General features: G+C 35.7%; 1 protein-coding gene across 6 annotated transcripts in view; it reads right to left on the bottom strand.

The window, feature by feature from the left end:
- Nucleotides 1-1,056: 1,056 nt before the first annotated feature.
- The window catches only part of KIF5B (kinesin family member 5B), a 77,150-nt gene continuing 60,208 nt past the window's right edge, over nucleotides 1,057-17,998 (bottom strand). For 4 of the 6 annotated variants that reach the window (XM_036351102.1, XM_036351110.1, XM_036351074.1 and 1 more), the window contains 11 exons: nucleotides 15,087-15,275; nucleotides 14,355-14,472; nucleotides 13,763-13,824; nucleotides 13,558-13,667; nucleotides 12,642-12,743; nucleotides 11,181-11,241; nucleotides 10,995-11,066; nucleotides 10,723-10,827; nucleotides 6,845-7,061; nucleotides 5,668-5,818; nucleotides 1,057-2,332 (listed from right to left, as the gene is read on the bottom strand). In XM_036351102.1, the coding sequence (XP_036206995.1) occupies nucleotides 5,688-5,818; nucleotides 6,845-7,061; nucleotides 10,723-10,827; nucleotides 10,995-11,066; nucleotides 11,181-11,241; nucleotides 12,642-12,743; nucleotides 13,558-13,667; nucleotides 13,763-13,824; nucleotides 14,355-14,472; nucleotides 15,087-15,275 (1,167 nt within the window). In that variant the 3' untranslated portion in view covers nucleotides 1,057-2,332; nucleotides 5,668-5,687. The remainder of the gene's footprint in view (nucleotides 2,333-5,667; nucleotides 5,819-6,844; nucleotides 7,062-10,722; nucleotides 10,828-10,994; nucleotides 11,067-11,180; nucleotides 11,242-12,641; nucleotides 12,744-13,557; nucleotides 13,668-13,762; nucleotides 13,825-14,354; nucleotides 14,473-15,086; nucleotides 15,276-17,998) is intronic. The other 2 variants (XM_036351082.1, XM_036351092.1) reach the window with 2 other exon arrangements.

Here is a 17,998-nt window from a genome sequence, read left to right as displayed (position 1 = left end):
AAGAGTGGTGAAAGCAGACATCCCTGTCTTGTTTTTGTTCTTAAGGGAAATTTTAATTTTTGCCCATTGAGTATGATGTTCGTTGTAGGATTGTTATATATGGCCTTTATTATGTTGAGGTATGATCCTTCTATTCCCACTTTGCTGATAATTTTTATAAAAAATGTCTTGGGTTTTGTGGATGCTTTTTTGCATCTAATTCTATGATCATGTGATTTTCGTCTATCAATTCATGTAATACTAGAGGTCCAGTGCATGAAATTAGTGCACAGATGGGGGGGGGGGGGGTCCTTAGGCCTGGCTAGTGATCAGGACCCATCTGTGGAGCGATAGGAGACCCCCACCTTGGCTGGCCTGGGCCTGTGGACAGCTCCTGCGTGGAGCATCTGTCCCCTGGTGGTCAGTGCGCATCATAGTGACTGGTCATTCCACATGTCATTCTGCCATTCAGTTGATTTGCATATTAGGCTTTTATTATATAGGATAGCACATTGATGGATTTGTGAAGACTATACCAGCATTGCATCCCTGGAATAAGTCTCACTTGATCATGGTGTATGGTCTTTTTAATATATTGCTGGACCTGATTTGCTAATATTTTGTTGAGGGTTTTAGCATCTTTTCATCAAGGATATCAACTAATTTTCTTTGTAGTGTCTTTATCTGGGATAATTCCAAAGTCTCATAAGAAAGCTCTTGGAAGTATTATGTTGTCCCAAAGCTCCCTTAAATTATCCTTTTTATTTATTTTTTTCTAATTGCTACTCTGGGTATTTTTTCCACCTTGTCTCTAATTTGCCTATTTGGTTCTCAGTTTCTTCCCAGGTATTCCTTCTTCTAGCTACGTCACTGTTCATTTCAAATTGAGTCTTATTCATGGCTTCTACATACTTTTTCATGCTTATGAATTTCCTGCTGAGTTCCTTATAGTTCTCATTAAGTTGCTTGAAGTTTTAATTTGTGAGCCCCATCAAAGTCAGTGGGATAGCTGTCAGGGGCACAGGTTCAGGCTCGCTGGGTAGCATCAGGCTATTACCTTGACCTCTGTATCTGATAAATTGCCTCCATTTCATTTAGTTCCTTGTGTTGATTCCTCCTTTTCTTGGGGATTATTTCTTTGTCTCCCCATTTAGTAGGTCCAGTCTTCTAGTGCACCAGATCAGGCATGTTAGGTCACAGTGGCAGGTCCACCAGAGTGTTGGGGCACAGCAGGGTTGGGTCTTCCAGGGGCGCCAGGTAGTAATGACAGTGTGGCCTGGTGCAAGGATGTAAGGATGGTTGTCCAAGGGGCATTAGGTGAGGCATGCTGGGTCGTGATGGCCAGCTGGTGCATCCAGGAGAGTCAGATCATGGTGGTGGGGCCAGGTGAGCCCCATCAAAGTCAGTGGGATAGTTGTAAGGGGCTCAGGTTCAGGCTTGCTGGGTAGCATCAGGCTTATACATCCTCGGATGCTGGGCTGCAACTGTGGGGCCACACGCACTTGTCTGTGGCCTCAGGGTGCTGGGCCATGGCCGATCCCCAGACTCTGTGGATTCTCCAAAATCTGAAGCAGGAAATGTTCATTCAAGCTATGTTGATTATAGAATTGAAAAAAAGGCATATATAATTCCAACTCCAAACTCTTTTGCAAACTGAGATTTGTTTTTGATATTGTAAAATATTTCTATTCAAGAAAATTCAGCAACAGGAATTTCATGAAATAACAATTAAGTAGCCTTACTCAGTCTCAAATGACTACTTAGACAGTTTTATGGTTTCAGTGCTCAAACAGTAGTTTTTAGAAGCAAATATCAGAAAAGATACAAATAAATTTGACTCTGAAATCATTTGTAGTATTGACCTGATATATTGTGTGGGCATGTAGTGTTGTAAGTGGTAAAATTTAAGAAGTTTAATCTAAATGTGTTTACATTTTCCCCTAAAATAAGGAAGACACTTTAATAAGAAAAAAAAGAAAAGTAACAGCAGCTAAGTAATTTGAGATTAAAACCACACATAAAGAAACAAGTACAAAAAACATAATCTTATGATACAGTTAGATTGGCACAGTGAAGACTAAATGCAAGACACATAAGACAAATTGTGTAATAAATAGGGCCACAGTTGTAAACTGTCATTTTTCCCTCCTAAGAAGCCAAGATTGCACTCTAAGTTTTGTTGGGAAGCAGCAGAGTTTACAAGAAAAGTAGGCAGAAAACAGCTGTACAGGCCAGGTATAATTTATACATTTAAAATTGCTGTAATTCTATAATTCCCAGGGGTAAATTTTATAGTTACTGAATGACTCTGCTTGATATTATGTCTTCTTCATACTTCAATTACTCACAACACCTGAAAATGGGAGAAAACAAAAGAAATATTTTCATTCGCATAAAACTTGTGTTTGAGATAATCATGAAAGAAACAAAGTAGATAAAATATACGAATAGTTTCAAAACACTTTGGCCAATAGCTATGACCACATTCCACAACATTTTTAAAAAATGGCAACTTTAAATGATTTGATTTCTTCTCTTTTATTTCAAAAGTAGAGCTACTTACGAGCAGTACAATGTTTAAAAAGAGGTCACCCCACCCTTTATTTGTTTTTATTCTTCCTAAGAGAGCTATGCGTGAGCTGATGCATGAATTACATATTTTTTAAAAAGAAGATGGAAAGGTGTAGACAGTGTCAGTGACCTTCTTAAGCTAAGGACCTTTAACAAGAAATGTTAAATACATGGAAGCTATTAAAAAAAAAAAGAAGAGAAGGACAGGGATACGGTCCGTACTCCTGACCTATGTGTTTAAAAGAAAAACTCAACTTTCAAAGTATTATATAAGGTAGAAGACCAGCCATATAAAATTGGGTAGTAAAGGTATCAGTAATATTAATACACTGCCATAATTCCCTAAAATAAATCCAGTGTTTTAAAATGTTTTTCTTGATAATTAAAACATTAAAAAATTTCTCTACAAGTTTTTAATTTCCCAGTCATTTATCACTTAAGTAAATCCTATGTGCCCCAATCATGGTTTAAGAGTTAAAAAAAAAAAAAAAAAAGTAAGAACTATTATTTTTAGACCAACAATGAGACAAGCCTGTAAACTTTATACTTTTATATTTACTTCACATTAGCTATCTCATTCATATGTTAAACTGCCTTATTAGCACTCTACTTTCAAGCTAAAACCTAGCTATATTTAACAAAGGCCATCGTCTATCTTCTCTGCTAAGGAGATAAGAGTTCAAAGTTTACATATGAATTTTGATCTGAGCACAGTATCAAAAAAAGGATAAACTTTCATCTATATTTGTGCTTGCCCACCTCCCACTTCTAGAAAAGTACCTGTAGGTAATTACACTTTAACTTGTATAATTCTTAAGAATGACTTCCATTTTACTAATAAAGGAGCTCAAATATAGCAGGACCTTGAATAATATTTTTTCAACACTGTTTCATTATAATGTTGCTAAGATGCTATATGAACTTAACTCTTGTTGTATTTTTTAAAATATGTTTTTATTGATTTTTAGAGAGGCAGGGAGAGAGGTAGAAACATTGATGAGAGAGAAACATAGATCACGTGCCTCCTGCATGGCAATTTTTAAAGCAGGCAATCACTCTTTAGTCAGGGGCACTGAACTCTTTTCCCTTACATTATCAAACTAATAAGTGACAACAACCAAAACAGCAATAGCCATCTGGTGTGAATGAATCAAAATTATACCTATTATTTTTTTATCAGATTGGCAAAAAATAGATTCTTTGGTGTGCCAAAGAATTTTAGTAATTAGTTTAGTGTGTGCCATGGGATGAAAGAGGTTGAAAATCACTGATTTGTCTAGAGAATTTTAAAAAATTGAGGTGTCTGAATATAGATTGGTGTTAGATAATATTAAAAATATTTTTAGTTGCTAGATGATTAATAATATTTTGGTGATAATATTGTGGCTATGAAGAAAAATGTTATGATTTAAAGATACATTAAACAGGTCATGAATGCATAATTTATTTTATGTTAACAAATTTTAAAAGGAGTCAAAATGAGAAAGAAATTATTTAAAAAGTAACTTGAAGTTCATGTAAGTTGAAAAGTCAGGATTCAAACTCAGAACTTCAACATCCAAGCTCTTTTCACTATCTTAAAAATCCTATACGGTGTGGACAAAAAATTATATTAAATTTTAATGTGAATCCTCCAGAATATTGCTTAATTCTCCATTCAAATTGAGAACCAATGTTACATAAAATGTGAAAGTGTAAACAAGATTAAAATAAAGGTTTTAATATTCGTCAGATTAAATTTTAATGTGAATCCTCCAGAATATTGCTTAATTCTCCATTCAAATTGAGAACCAATGTTACATAAAATGTGAAAGTGTAAACAAGATTAAAATAAAGGTTTTAATATTCATCAGAAACAAGTTAAGCCTAATAATTATCTAGTACTTTTAGTTTCCAAAACAACTACACATCCAGGACTTCCTAAAGAATTAAAATCTGAGTTCCCTCCATATGATGAAATATCAAGCAGCTATTAACTATCAAGTTGTAGAAAAAAAAATGTTCAGAATATATTTCTAAGATAAAGAAGCAGGTTACAAAGTAGCATATGTAGAACAGGAATAGTATGTTATTAAATATTCATCAACAATTTAAACCTTTTAATTTAAAGCTCTAGAAAGATAAACACAATATACTGGGTGGTATCTCTAGAGATGTTTATCTTTCTACTTTGTAATAGTCTTTAGTCCCCTACAAGTAACAAGTATTACTTACATAGTTAATAAAAACAAAAAAGTGTAAGAACTCACACATCTGTTTGAAAAATCACTTTCAATAGGTAAATGGAAAAGGATACAGAAATAACTCATAAGAAAGAAAATACTAGTGGGCAATAAATATAGGAAAAAAATCCAACTTCATTAATCAACCAATGAAATGCTTATGTTGGTTTATCACATCAGAAGCTTAAAAATTATTAATATTCAATCCTGCAAAGATGCAACAAAATGGACAGTATCCTTGCCTAATATGCAACTTGGTATAATCTTTCAAGAGCCTTAAAAATGTTCACATTTTCTTAAAATTCTATTTTTGGGAATCTTCTGAAAATAATCTAAAAGATGAGGTGGTGTAAAAAAGATAATCATACTTTGAATTTCATATATAGAACTTTCAATTTTGGAAAAATTTCAAGTGTGGAAAAAATTAACACACTTAAATTATATATCCAATAAAAGGAAACAGTTAATAGCAGTATCTTTTTTAAGTGATCCAGTGCTATGTTAGGAACACAAATTTGGCCCAGCTGGTATGGCTCAGTGGTTGAGTGTTGACCTATGAACCAGGAGGCTGAGGTTTAATTCCCAGTCAAGGCACATGCCTGGGTTATGGGCTTGGTCTCGGTGTGTGTGTGTGTGTGTAGGGGGGGGGGGGGGGGGGGCGGAGGAGAAGGGGGGGAAGGGGTGGAAGGAGCCGCCAGTATGCAGGAGGCAGCTAATTGATGTTTTAAGCTCACATCGATGTTTCTCTCCCTCTATTTCTTTCAAAATTAATAAAACATATAAAAATAAATAAATCATGAGAATAATGTGAGAATCTAAAAAAAATGTTTAACAATCAATGGTTGAACATTTCCATTTACAGTTAAAATTCAAAAGCGAGATATAAACTACAAACCTGTAGGTAATGTGTCATGCTTATACTTGTTTGCCTCCTCCACCTCGTATTACCACAGGCTGGCTGTTCTGAGTAAATGCACCTCCTCCACGAATTGCACTTGGATGAGTTGGAGAAGCTGCTGGATGTTGCCCAGGACGAATAGGCTTAGCTAATATAAAAACCAAAAACTGGCTTTAGAATAAATTTTAAAACATGCCTGTAACTATTTTTTAGGTCTCTTGTCTTTCTTTACTTACCACAAATTCTTGTGTTTTGTTTTTCTCTTTTTTCCCCTCTCATTAAATTCCTCTCTCTCACTTTTCAGTTACATCTTTTTCTCACATCAATTGTTATACTAAAGCATGAAATATTGCCAATGACTTTTCATTTTAGAGTATTTTTATTAAAGCTAGGGACAGTGAAACAAGGAAGGGCCTAGGACAGTGGTCGGCAAACTCATTAGTCAACAGAGCCAAATATCAACAGTACAACGAATGAAATTTCTTTTGAGAGCCAAATTTTTTGAACTTAAACTATATAGGTAGGTACATTGTTATTAACTTAATTAGGGTACTCCTAAGGCTTAGGAAGAGCCACAAGGGGCCAAAGAGCGCATGTGGCTCTCGAGCCGCAGTTTGCTGACCACGGGCCTAGGATAACAGGAGAAGAACTAGGTAGAGGTATGAGCCCAGGCTGGGCTGCTTTGGCTCACTAAGAAGTGAGAGGAAAGGGGGCCTTTGGGGGCAGGCTCAGGGAGTTTGCCTGGGATGAATTGCCTATTGCTGTCCTGGTTGTAAGCCTCATGGGGTCCCTTAGAGTTTAGGAGATGCATGTCTTTGGGGAAGGTCACCCTGGGGATGAGGGTCACCCTAAAGTTTTCAGGAAGGAGAGCATACCCTGGAACCTGTATTTTAAGGGGTTTCAAAGGCTAGGCATTTAGGGTAGGTTTTAGGGGAGCACGACTTATTTTTTTGCCATTCCTTTTGCTTTAGTAACATTGCTCTATAGTTTATTTCCTACCCCTGACCATTCTTGCTTGCGTGTCTAGTTCTTATTTATCTTCTTGTTCTCTTTATGTGGTTATTACTCAACTCTATGCTGCTTTCCTAACAATGCCACTCTTTGGAAAGTTAGAAAATAAAAACAGACAAATACCACCACCACAGCACATAAAGTTTTTATGAGTTCTACTAACCAATTTGTGCAGAATGCCCTCTTCTGGCCATATTCTTTGACCTGACTGCTTCCTTTATACGATCTACTTCTTGTTGATAACGTTTGCGATCACGAGATGCGTTTTCTTTGGCTTCTTTCAGTGCTGACTCCAGAGCTTTCACTCTCTCAGCTGTGGCTCTCAGTCGCTTTTCCAACTTAGGAAGTTCACAGCGAAGATCTGCATTATCACGTACCAACTAAAGGTACATAAATAAGATTAGGATTCTAGCTATAAGAAGATTAAGAAAATAAGCAGTTCAGGAGAACCAAGATGGCGGTGTAGGTAAATGCCAGTATTTGCCATCTCCCACAACCACATCAAAATTATAACTAAAATACAGAACCATCATTCAGAACCGCCTGATAGCTGGCTGAATGGAAGCCCTACAACTAGAGAAGTAAAGAAGATAGTATGTTGAGACTGCTCGAGGGGCAGAGGCTAAGAACGGGTTGGTCCGACACCCATGTGTGCTGTTTTTTGTTTTGTTTTTTTTTTTAACCCAAGGGGATACTGTCCCTGCGGGACCACCGTGAGGAGCAATGGGTCCCAGCCCCACACCAGACCCCAGTTCAAGGTCTCAGAGTTGGGAAAAGAAGTCCCCATAACTTCAGGTTGTAAAAACCACTAGGATTGTGGCTGAGGGACATGCAGACTGCTGGAGACCCATGAATCCCTCTTAAAAGGCCCAAGAGGAACATACTCGGACTTGCTTCCTCTGAGCTATAGTGTCAGAGGGTGTTGAGGGACCTAGACAAATACGGGGTTGACCTGGATTGTCTGGCATTGGGACAGGAACTTGGGGCCAGCTTTCTACCAGATAGAAGTGCTCATAGGGGTCACTGTTCCTATGCTGAAACTTACCCTGTCCCAGGGCTGACTGGCAAACATATCTGAGTCCCCATTAACCTAGAGCACACTATTTGCTCCACCCTATGATTCTGATACCCCACCCCATCCAATTTGCAGCCCACCCAAGCTGTTTGCAGCAGCTTTTCAATATGAATGGCCTGTCCTGGCTCAGGCTTCAGACTTTGCTAAAATCTCTCAAACAAGCTGCAGCTGGTATCAGCGTGCCCCAAACTTATCAATAAAAGGTCCAAGACCTGGCACCAGCACCAGTCTGTCTTGCTTCACAGCTGGGCCTCACCTGGGCACTTCCAAGCCCAATACAAATAGCAGTCATCTGCAGATCTCTCTGTAGTTTCTGCCAGGTGGCACTGGGCAGTGGGTGACTTTGCATCTCCCAGGAGGCCCGAGAGCCAGTGCACCCAGTGGACAGCTTCAGACCATACTCTATACATCCATAAGTGACACACTCAAAGGGCAGACTCAGTGAGCACCATAGCCCTACTGAAGCAAGTCCTGCTCCATAGGGGTGTTTCCTGCACAGCAGCTCTTTCACTATAGTTGCTGCTGGTGCTCACAGCCAATTGGTCTGGAGGTCAATTCCTCCCAGTGATACCAACAGTACTCAATTACAAGACTGAGCACACAGTCCACACAGGAGTGCTCCTAGAGGGACCAGCTGGGCACTATGGGACACTTACTACACAAGGCCACTCTACTAACTCCAGGAGACATGACATAGCTGCTCTACCTAATATATAGAAACAAACACAGGGAAGTAGCCAAAATGAGGAGACAAAGAATCATGTCACAAATGAAAGTAATGGAAGAAAGCAAAAACTACTGGACACAAAGTTCAAAATCATGGTTATAAAATTACTCAAGGATCTTCATGAGACCTTCCAGGGACTTAGTAAGACTTTCAAAGATATTAGTGAGAATGCCAAAAACATGGAAAAGGACCAGTCAGAAATTAAGCATACACTGCCTGAAATAAAGAATAATTTGAGGGATTCAACAGTAGAGCAGAGGATTCCAAGAATCAAATTTATGTTTTAGAATATGAGGAAGCAAAAAACACCTAATCAGAAGAGAAAAAAGAAAAAATCCAAAAAATATGAAGATAGTGTAAGGGGCTTCTGGGACAACTTCAAGCATATCAAATTATGGGGTGCCACAAGGAGAAGAGAGAGATCAAGATAATGAGAACCTATTTGAAGAAATAATGACAGAAAATTGTCCTACCTGGTGAAAGAAATAGACTTATAAGTCCAGGAAGCAAAGACAGTCCCAAACAAGGGGAACCCAAAGAGGACCACCCCAGACACATCACAATTAAAATGCCAAGGGCAAAAGACAAAGAGAGAATCTTAAAAGAAACAAGAGAAAAGCAGTTAGTTACCTATAAGGGAGCGCCCATAGGACTGTCAGCTGATTTCTCTACAGAAACTATGCAGGCTAGAAGGAGTGGCAAGAAATATTCAAAGTGATGAAAAGCAAGGACCTACAACCAAGATTACTCTACCCAGCAAAGCTATCATTTAGAACTGAAAGAGCTTCACTAACAAGAAAAAGCTAAAGGAGTTTATCACCACCAAACCAGTCTTATATGAAATGTTGAAGGGTATTCTTTAAAAAGAAGAAAAAGAAGAAGATAAAAAATATGAACAATAAAATGGCAATAAATACATACCTATCAACAATTGAATCTAAAAATGAAAATGAGTAAGAAACCTAATGAACAGCATAAACTGGTGATTAAAATAGAATCAGAGGCATGGAAATGATACAGGCTGATGATTCTCAGAGGGAAAGGGGTGAGGGGGGCGGGAAGAGATTAAACCAAGATCTCATATGCATACATGCATTACCTTTGGACACAGACAATAGGATGGTGAAGACCTGGGGTTGGGTGGAGAAGGGCAATGGGGGGAAAAAGAGGGCTATTTGTAATACTCTCAACAATAAGGATTTAAAAAAAAGAAGAAAATATGCTGTTCATAATTTCTCTTTAGAAAAGACAACTTTTTTAGAAATTTAATTTTAAGGTTTTCCAATTAGCTTAGCAACAAGCAATAATTCATATATTCGTATATATCGTACACATATATTTCTCACAAAGATTTAATTTCACTTACATTAGGGTGTGAGTGGATCGTTATTTCCTCCTAGGCAATAACAATAACTAGAACATACTGTTAGGTTTCTTTAGTAAGATACTCATCTGGTGGAAATGAATATAATTTTAGACCCACAAATAAACACAACTTTAGCAAGTCCTTAATATTTTTGAAAGCAAAAAAGGCTAAAATTTCTTTAACCTTACTCTAGTGCAAACATCTAGTGTAAACATCGTTTACAACAGCAAAGATATACAATTCAGTGTGCTAAGAAATAATTTAAGTAAATAAAGCATGTATCAAACTATAATTAAAAATAAGAAATAGTAAGCAGTACTTTTGAAAAAGTATGAACTGGCCTGGCCGGTGTAGCTCAATGGTTGAGCATCAACCTGTGAACTAGGAGATAACGGTTCAATTCTCGGTCAGAGCACATGTCAGGGGTGTGGGCTTGATCTCCGTGGGGGGGGGGGGGGGGGGGGGGGGGGGGGATGCAGGAGGCAGACAATCAATGATTCCCAGTCATCATTGATGTTCCTCTCTCTCCCCCCATCTCCCTTCCTCTTTGAAATCAATAAAAATATGTTTCTTTATAAAAAATAGAACTGCCTCATGAACCAGGGGCATTAAATGTAAAAGAACCAAAAAAATTTGTATTTCATCTGCAAAGACTTATCTACCAGAGGTATTTTAATTACCTTGAATAAATTAAGAAAACTAACAGATTTGAAATCCCAAAAAGGTTTTCATTGGATTTTTGATAGAGGGCTGTTAAAAATATTAACCTCCCTATAAATTGTTAGCAATAATGGAATGGTTCTGAGTATGAACAATGAAAAAATTGCCACTTCTCAATTCTTGCAACTATCACAAAATATGTATATTTTTTACCTGTTTATGGACTTTAGTGAGTTGTTCAAGATTATTTTCAAGAAAAGAGATTTTTTGCTTCTGAGCAGCACTGCCTCCAGTGTCATCAGAATCGATCTCTGCACTCTTAAGAAAAGAAGGTTGATTAATAATGAACGAATTTTTAAAAAACCCAATCTTAACTAAACAGAAATTGTTATAACAACATAAAACATGTTGCTTATGCATGCAAAGAATTACACACTACAGAGAGCATTTATTCAAATGCCCACACCTCAGTATAGTTTTGTTACCTTTTTAACTCTGGTGGCTAGATCCTGAACAAAGAGCTTCCGCAGGTTGTGTAAAGTCTGAAGTTCTTTTGCCTTGAATTAAGAACAGCAGTATTTTTGGAGTTCAGACTTCAAATTTAATATAACCAATGGGGAAAAAAACCATTAAACATTCCCTAATCCTATTTATTTTCAAGTTTTTCTTACCACTGTCTCTTCCAAACCCTTCAAGTCTTGTCTTGCCTGTTCTCGTCTATCTTGCATAATCCTAGACAGAGGAAGAATGTACATATATTTTCACCTTTTAGTCCATAAAATTCTAGTTTTATTTAGCACAAGAACTGATGCAAATATTTATCTGAAAGAAATTCTTAAATTCAAATAAATGAAGACACTCATTTTTAAAAGTTTACTCATGTTGTATCTTTCAAAGAAATTTTTATAATGCTTTATAAATCCTTTTAAATCCATTATTAGAAGAAAATTCTCCTATATAGCAATGGAAGAGATAAAATAAAATGTAGCAGAATCCGAAGAATAAGGAGTGGCTCTTTTTCTATTTTAGAATATGTCACATATAGCATACTGCTTTTATTCAAGATAATTCTGACGTAACTAGTGATTACGGAGATTATAAATTACTGTAACCATAGCTTAGTTGGTGAGAGCTCGTCCCAATAAGCCAAGGTTGTGGGTTTGATCCCTGGTGAGGGCACATACACAAGAATGAATGAATGCATAAATAAGTGGAACAGCAAATCGATGTTTTTCTCGAATATCAATAAGTTTAAAAAAAATTTAAAATAAATTATTGATATTAAAATATTCTACATATTTTATTTAAAATTATTCTCAATAAATTATGGCTAAGTTTCAGCAGAGTATTTATAAAATCAACTCTGGCCCTAGCTGGTTTGGCTCAGTGGATAGAGCGTCGGCCTGTGGACTGAAGGGTCCCAGGTTCGATTCCAGTCAAGGGCATGTACGTTGGTTGCGGGCACATCCCCAGTAGGGGGTGTGCAGGAGGCAGCTGATTGATGTTTCTCTCTCATCAATGTTTCTAACTCTATCTATCCCTCTCCCTTCTTCTCTGTAAGGAATCAATAAAATATATTTAAAAAAATAAATAAATAAAATAAAATCAACCCTGAGATGGTGTTGATGGTATTACCTTGTTACTTTTCTAACAATAGTAATTCATTTATAAGTTATCTCTCAAAAATTCAAGGAATGTGAAAAATTATAATCCTGAGTTTTCTATCTGCTCAGATTGTAGAAAGCTGAGCACTGACTAAATATACTCTTAGTAAATTAGAAAAAGTAATTAGTAAAAAACCTCTGTTCAAGAGGCAAGGCTAAAATAATAATGTCCTTTTATGCAAGATCAGTTCTGACAAAAATTCAGTTTTTATGATAGATTTTGAAGTAAAATGGTGGTACAGAAACAGTAAGCAGGTTGATAAATAGGAATCATAAATCTTGATCATCACTGAAATACAAGACCTTGCATTTACTTAAGTATAAGGATACACTGCAAGTTTTTAGGTATACATTAAACCAATGAAGAAAAACATAAAATGAAAAAATGTACCCACTGACTATATCTGATAGTAATACCCACAGTCCCTTAGTTTTAAATTTAAAACTTGAATTAAAACATTAACTCACGTAAGTTCATGTAGTTTTTTGCTCTTTTCCTGATCTGTAGCTTTCAACTTCTCATGTTCTACTCTCAGGCGTTCCTGTTCTAACATCATTTTCTGGTTTTGGCTGACAAAAGGAAAAGAAAACAGCTACATCATCAATCAACATCACCATTTTCTGAATGTTGTCATTAAGACTTTCAAACTCTTAAATTCTATAATCTCACTAGTCAAACAACCAATGCCTCCTGTGGTCCCCCTCACTTCCCTGTAGGTGGAGTTAAGAGGACCTGGCTACATTCAGCAATACTAATGTTTTTCATATTTTGGTTTAAAGCCATGATTTTAGCCGTCTATATCTTTCATTTCCTCAAATCCTTGTCCCTAAATCCATTAAGTATTATCAACAGTAAGAGACACGTCCCAAACTTTGTCTTCATTTTTTCTTATGCTCCTTTGGTTCCTCCTACTCAAATCATGACATAAGTATAAACCTCCAATTTCCATAAATTCTATATTATATGCATATGGCTACAAAAGTGGGAAAAAATGACTTTTTGATAAATGAAGAAGACAACTTCTACTTTTTAAAAAATTTAAAGCCCACAATTTCCAATATAGTTTTTTCAGTTAAGAATATTTTTTAAGAGGAATGAAATGATTTGAAAAAGACTGTGGTTTCTATTTGCAATAACGGTTAAAGTTTTGTGTGTTTTTTTTCTTTTTACTGAATAGTTACATCAAAAGACCCCAAAAATATTTTTCCCAGGAACTTAGAAGTTAGAAATGAACAAATTTATTTTCAAGTCAAATATCATAATTTCAATGAAAAATGCAGGTATCTAATAGAACATATTATCTACCAGTAACCAATTATTTCCTTTTACCTAAATTTTTCTGAGTTAGTTTTTAATATTTAGAGGAAAGAAAAATATACTTACTCTTGAAGATCAGTAATAAGTTTTTCTTTTGCCTCAACTTCATCTCTCAAGCTACTAATTTGTTTCTGATGAGTTTCTCTGTGGCTTTGGATCTGCTGTTCAACAGCTTGCTAAAATTATTGCGGGGGAAAGGATATTAAATCAGACTAATGAAAATAAATAATGATGAATTAAAGCCATTAGAATCCAATTACATTAAACTTGCCTTAACTTCATTTGCAGTCTGAACCTTATTTAAGTGCTCTTTTTCCATTTCATGCATTTTCTCTGTTTGGACAGGGAGAGAAAACAAGAGATGAAATAAGCCTTAAAGTTCTTCATATAAACCAAGGAGAAAATGGTTTTTATGAGGGACATGTTCCTTAGCAGTTCTTGACTTTAACCTATCCAAATGCCACACAGTAAATCTTGCTAAGCTCAGCAACATACTGACTTAGATCCTTTGTGTTGATTGATACTATGGTTACCTTTATTTTCTTTACCTAATCTCAGAACAAATGGGTTAAGGCATGGTAGGGAAATGAGACAGCTTTGTAAGTTCCTATGTTAAGATATGTGTGTGTATAAATTTCATATGTATGTGTGACCTCGTAACTTTGTGGGAAATTCCCAGATTGGCTACTTCATATTCAAACACAACTTCAAAAATGTTTCAAAGCCATATTAAAACACATTATTTGTTCTCTATTTCAAGTTATCCCGATTCCTACTATTCATTATCAGTGCAAATATAAATTTACAATTATACTAAAGGATAAATTAATATAGACACAACTCAAATAATTAGAAGTTAATACCTTGTGCTCGAAGCTGGACTAGTTCTTCACTGAGGGAATCAACAGATTCCTCCAGCAGTCTTTTCTTTTGTTCCACATTTTGAAGGTATTCAGTCAATGATTTAATTTTGGCTTCATGCTTTTGGGAAAAATGTAATGATATGAAGTGGAAAAATTCTCACGTACGCTTTTTATTGTTAAGAACATTTGAAAATAAGCAAGTTTTATCGATGTATTAATATATAATACACTCAAAGACACAAACCTAAAATGTTCAGGGCACAATTTTACAGTGAAAAAGAATTTAATCAATAAAATGGTCATCTGTATAGCTTAAAACACTTGTAAGCAAAGGCACTAAAGGCTGAAAAAAAGATATATTGTTTTCTCCATATGGTATTACCTTCTTCCCTCCATATACAATTCCTATTCTTGGTGACTGGCCTCATTCAAAAAACTGGAAAAGCCAGAAAATTGGCCCTGCAGTTTTGTCTACCCCAGAATTCCTCTAGATTCTTCAACAATCACATCTTTCTAGTAAATCTATATAATTAACATATATATGTTAGCAAATACAACCCAGTCAAATCATTCATGTTATTATTAATGCAGCTAGGCTAGGAAAAACTGATAAAATTAACCTATTTTGTTACTCAAAATAACCTATGGAAGTTTGTTTTTCTTAAAATTTTTACAGTAAATAAAACTAATATGTGGCTATTAAAAATAGAAACTTTTTTTGTTAATACATACTTGAGAGATACGAAGCTGGCATGCTGCTAACTCCTTTTCATTTTCTTCCATTTTTTGGTTACTCTCAGTTTGTGTGCTTTCTAACTGTTTGCAACGTTTTACCATTGTTTTTACTTCTGACTTCATTTTGCTAATGTAGAGCCTTGCAACGGTGAACTCTTCATCTATCATGCCAGTTCCCTCAGGCTGCTATGAGGAAACAGTGAAGTAAGAAAAATAAATAAATAAAGGAAAAATATCCAGTGCGATTACCAAAGTAGACTCTAAAATCTTAGAACAAAATTAACTATATTTTAATATTACTCAATATTCATAGGCAGTCTGGGGTTTTTCTTTTATGAAATATATTTGTTTTTAAAAAGGGCAAATAAAATAGAGCTTAATTTTTGCCTTCCTTCCTTTCTAAACTTAATGCTAATATATGTCTACATGGAAAAAAGAAACACACACCTAACAAACATACCAAAAAACCCCTGATCAATTCTACCTCTTTCAATATTTGGATTTCCTCTTCCAGGCTCTTTTCAGTAAATTTATTGTTAATCACATGTAACTCCCAGTTTAAAACTTAATAGATAAGAATGTTTAGGTGGCATAGAAATGACGACTTTGAAGTTCACCAAAGAGGAACTGTGGTCACTGTACATTCTATACTTTCATTATAAAATTCCAGTATAATACTTAGTGTCAAAATTAAGTGGAGCTTGAGGAGGAACAAATAAAACTGTGTTTGTTCACAGATGACATAATTATTAAAGAAACTCCAGGCACTAATAAGCCATTATGGTAACATCGCAGGATACAAGGTTAACATACAAAAGTCAATCACTTTCCTTTCCTTTCCTTTCCTTTCCTTTCCTTTCCTTTCCTTTCCTCCTTTCCTTCCCTTCCCCTTCCCCTTTCCCTTTCCTTTCCTTTCCTTTCTAACAGCAACAAACAACAAAAATTTGAAATGAAAAACACAGTGCCATTTACATTAGTGCCAAAAAGAAAAAAGAAACACTTAGGTATAAATGTAATATAATATATGTAAGATCTCTATGAGGAAATTATAAAACACTGATGAAAGAAATCAAAGAACTAAATAGATGGAGATATTCCACATTCATGGATAGGAAGACAATACTGGTAAAATATCAGTTCTTCCCAAGTTGATCTGTGTATTTAATATAATCTCAATCAAAATCCCAGCAAGTTATTTTGTGGATATCAACAAATAGATTCTAAAGTTTATATGGAAAGGCAAAGACCCTAAACAGCCAACAATATATTAAAGAAGAGCAATGTTTGCCCTAGCCGGTTTGGCCCAGTGGGTAGAGCATCGGCCTGAGGACTCAAGGGTCCCAGGTTCGATTCTGGTCAAGGACATGTACCTTGGTTGTGGGCACATGCCCAGCGGGGAGTGTGCGGGAGGCAGCTGATCGATGTTTCTCTCTCATTGATGTTTCTAACTCTCTATCCCTCTCCCTTCCTCTCCGTAAAAAATTAGAAAAATATATTTAAAAAAAAAAAAAAAAAGGAGCGAAGTTGGAAGACTAATGCTAACAACAAGAATTACCATAAAGCTACAGTAATCAAAATGATGTGATATTGGCAAAAGAATAAATAAATAGATCTCTGGAACAGAATATAGCCCAGCAATAGATGCACGCAAAGACAGTCAGTTGATCTCTGGCAAAGGCAATTCAATGGAGAAAGACTAGTCTTTGCTTTAAATTTGCTGGAGCAAGTGGTCATCCCCATGTAAAACAATGAGTTCTGACAGACATACCTTTCAGGAAATTTAACTCCAAATAGATCACAGACATAAATGTAAATGCAATACTAAAAAAAACTTCTAGAAGGTAACACAGGAGAAAATCTAGATGACCTTGAATTTGGAGATGAGTTTTTAGAAACATCAGAAACATAACCCATGAAAGAAAAAATTGGTATGTTGTACTTTGTTAAAATTTCTGCTTTGTAAAGATACTGTTATAAGAATAAAAAGATAAGCCACAGACTGGTAGAAATATATGCAATTCAAATGCAAATTAAAGCAACAATGAGATACCCCTAGACATCTATCAGAATGGCTCAAAACCAAAAAGTAATGACATCAAATACTGGTGAAGATGTGAAGTAACAGGAACTCTTACTCATTGCTGATGGGAATGGAAACTGTTATGGTCACTTTGGGAGTTTCTTACACAGCTAACATAGTCTTACCAAACAACCTAACAATCATACTCCTAGGTATTTTTATCCAATTGAATTGAAAACTTATGTTCATAGACAAAGTTGTACATGAATGTTTACAGCAGTTTTATTTATAACTGCCAAAACCTGAAAGTAACCGAGATGTTCCTCAATAGGTGAATGGTTCAACAAACTGGTATATCCATATCTTAGGCTATTATTCAGTGATAAAAATAAGCTACCAAGCCACAAAAAGATATGGAAGAACCCTTAAATGAATACTAAGTGAAAAGAGCCAGTTTTTAAAAAGGCTACATACTATATGCTTCCAACTATATGAAATTTTGGAAAAGGCAAAACTATTGAGAATTTTTTTAGATCAGTGGTTATTAAGGGTTCAGGGGAGGGTTATGAATAGAAAAAGCAAAGGAGATGATAGGTGATGTTAAGAGGTAAAACTATGCTATGATACTGTAATGGTGAATCTATATTATGCATTTGTCAAAATCCTTAGAACTGTACACACAAAGAGTGAACCATAATGTAAAAATCACAGAACAAGTTAAGTGGAACTCAGCAGGGTTAACAGGAAAAGAATTACATGCAAATGACAAAAATACTGAGGATCCATAGATTTCTTTTTAAAGAACTGTCTGCAACGATGACCTGCTTTCAAATGCTATTATAGTGGGGGGGAAAAGGAGTCTAGGAGTCAGGAAACCTGTATTCTATCA

This window comes from Myotis myotis, unplaced genomic scaffold, assembly GCF_014108235.1.
Source record: "Myotis myotis isolate mMyoMyo1 unplaced genomic scaffold, mMyoMyo1.p scaffold_m19_p_1, whole genome shotgun sequence".
Classification (NCBI taxonomy): domain Eukaryota; kingdom Metazoa; phylum Chordata; class Mammalia; order Chiroptera; family Vespertilionidae; genus Myotis; species Myotis myotis.
This window is presented reverse-complemented; position numbering and strand designations above follow the sequence as displayed.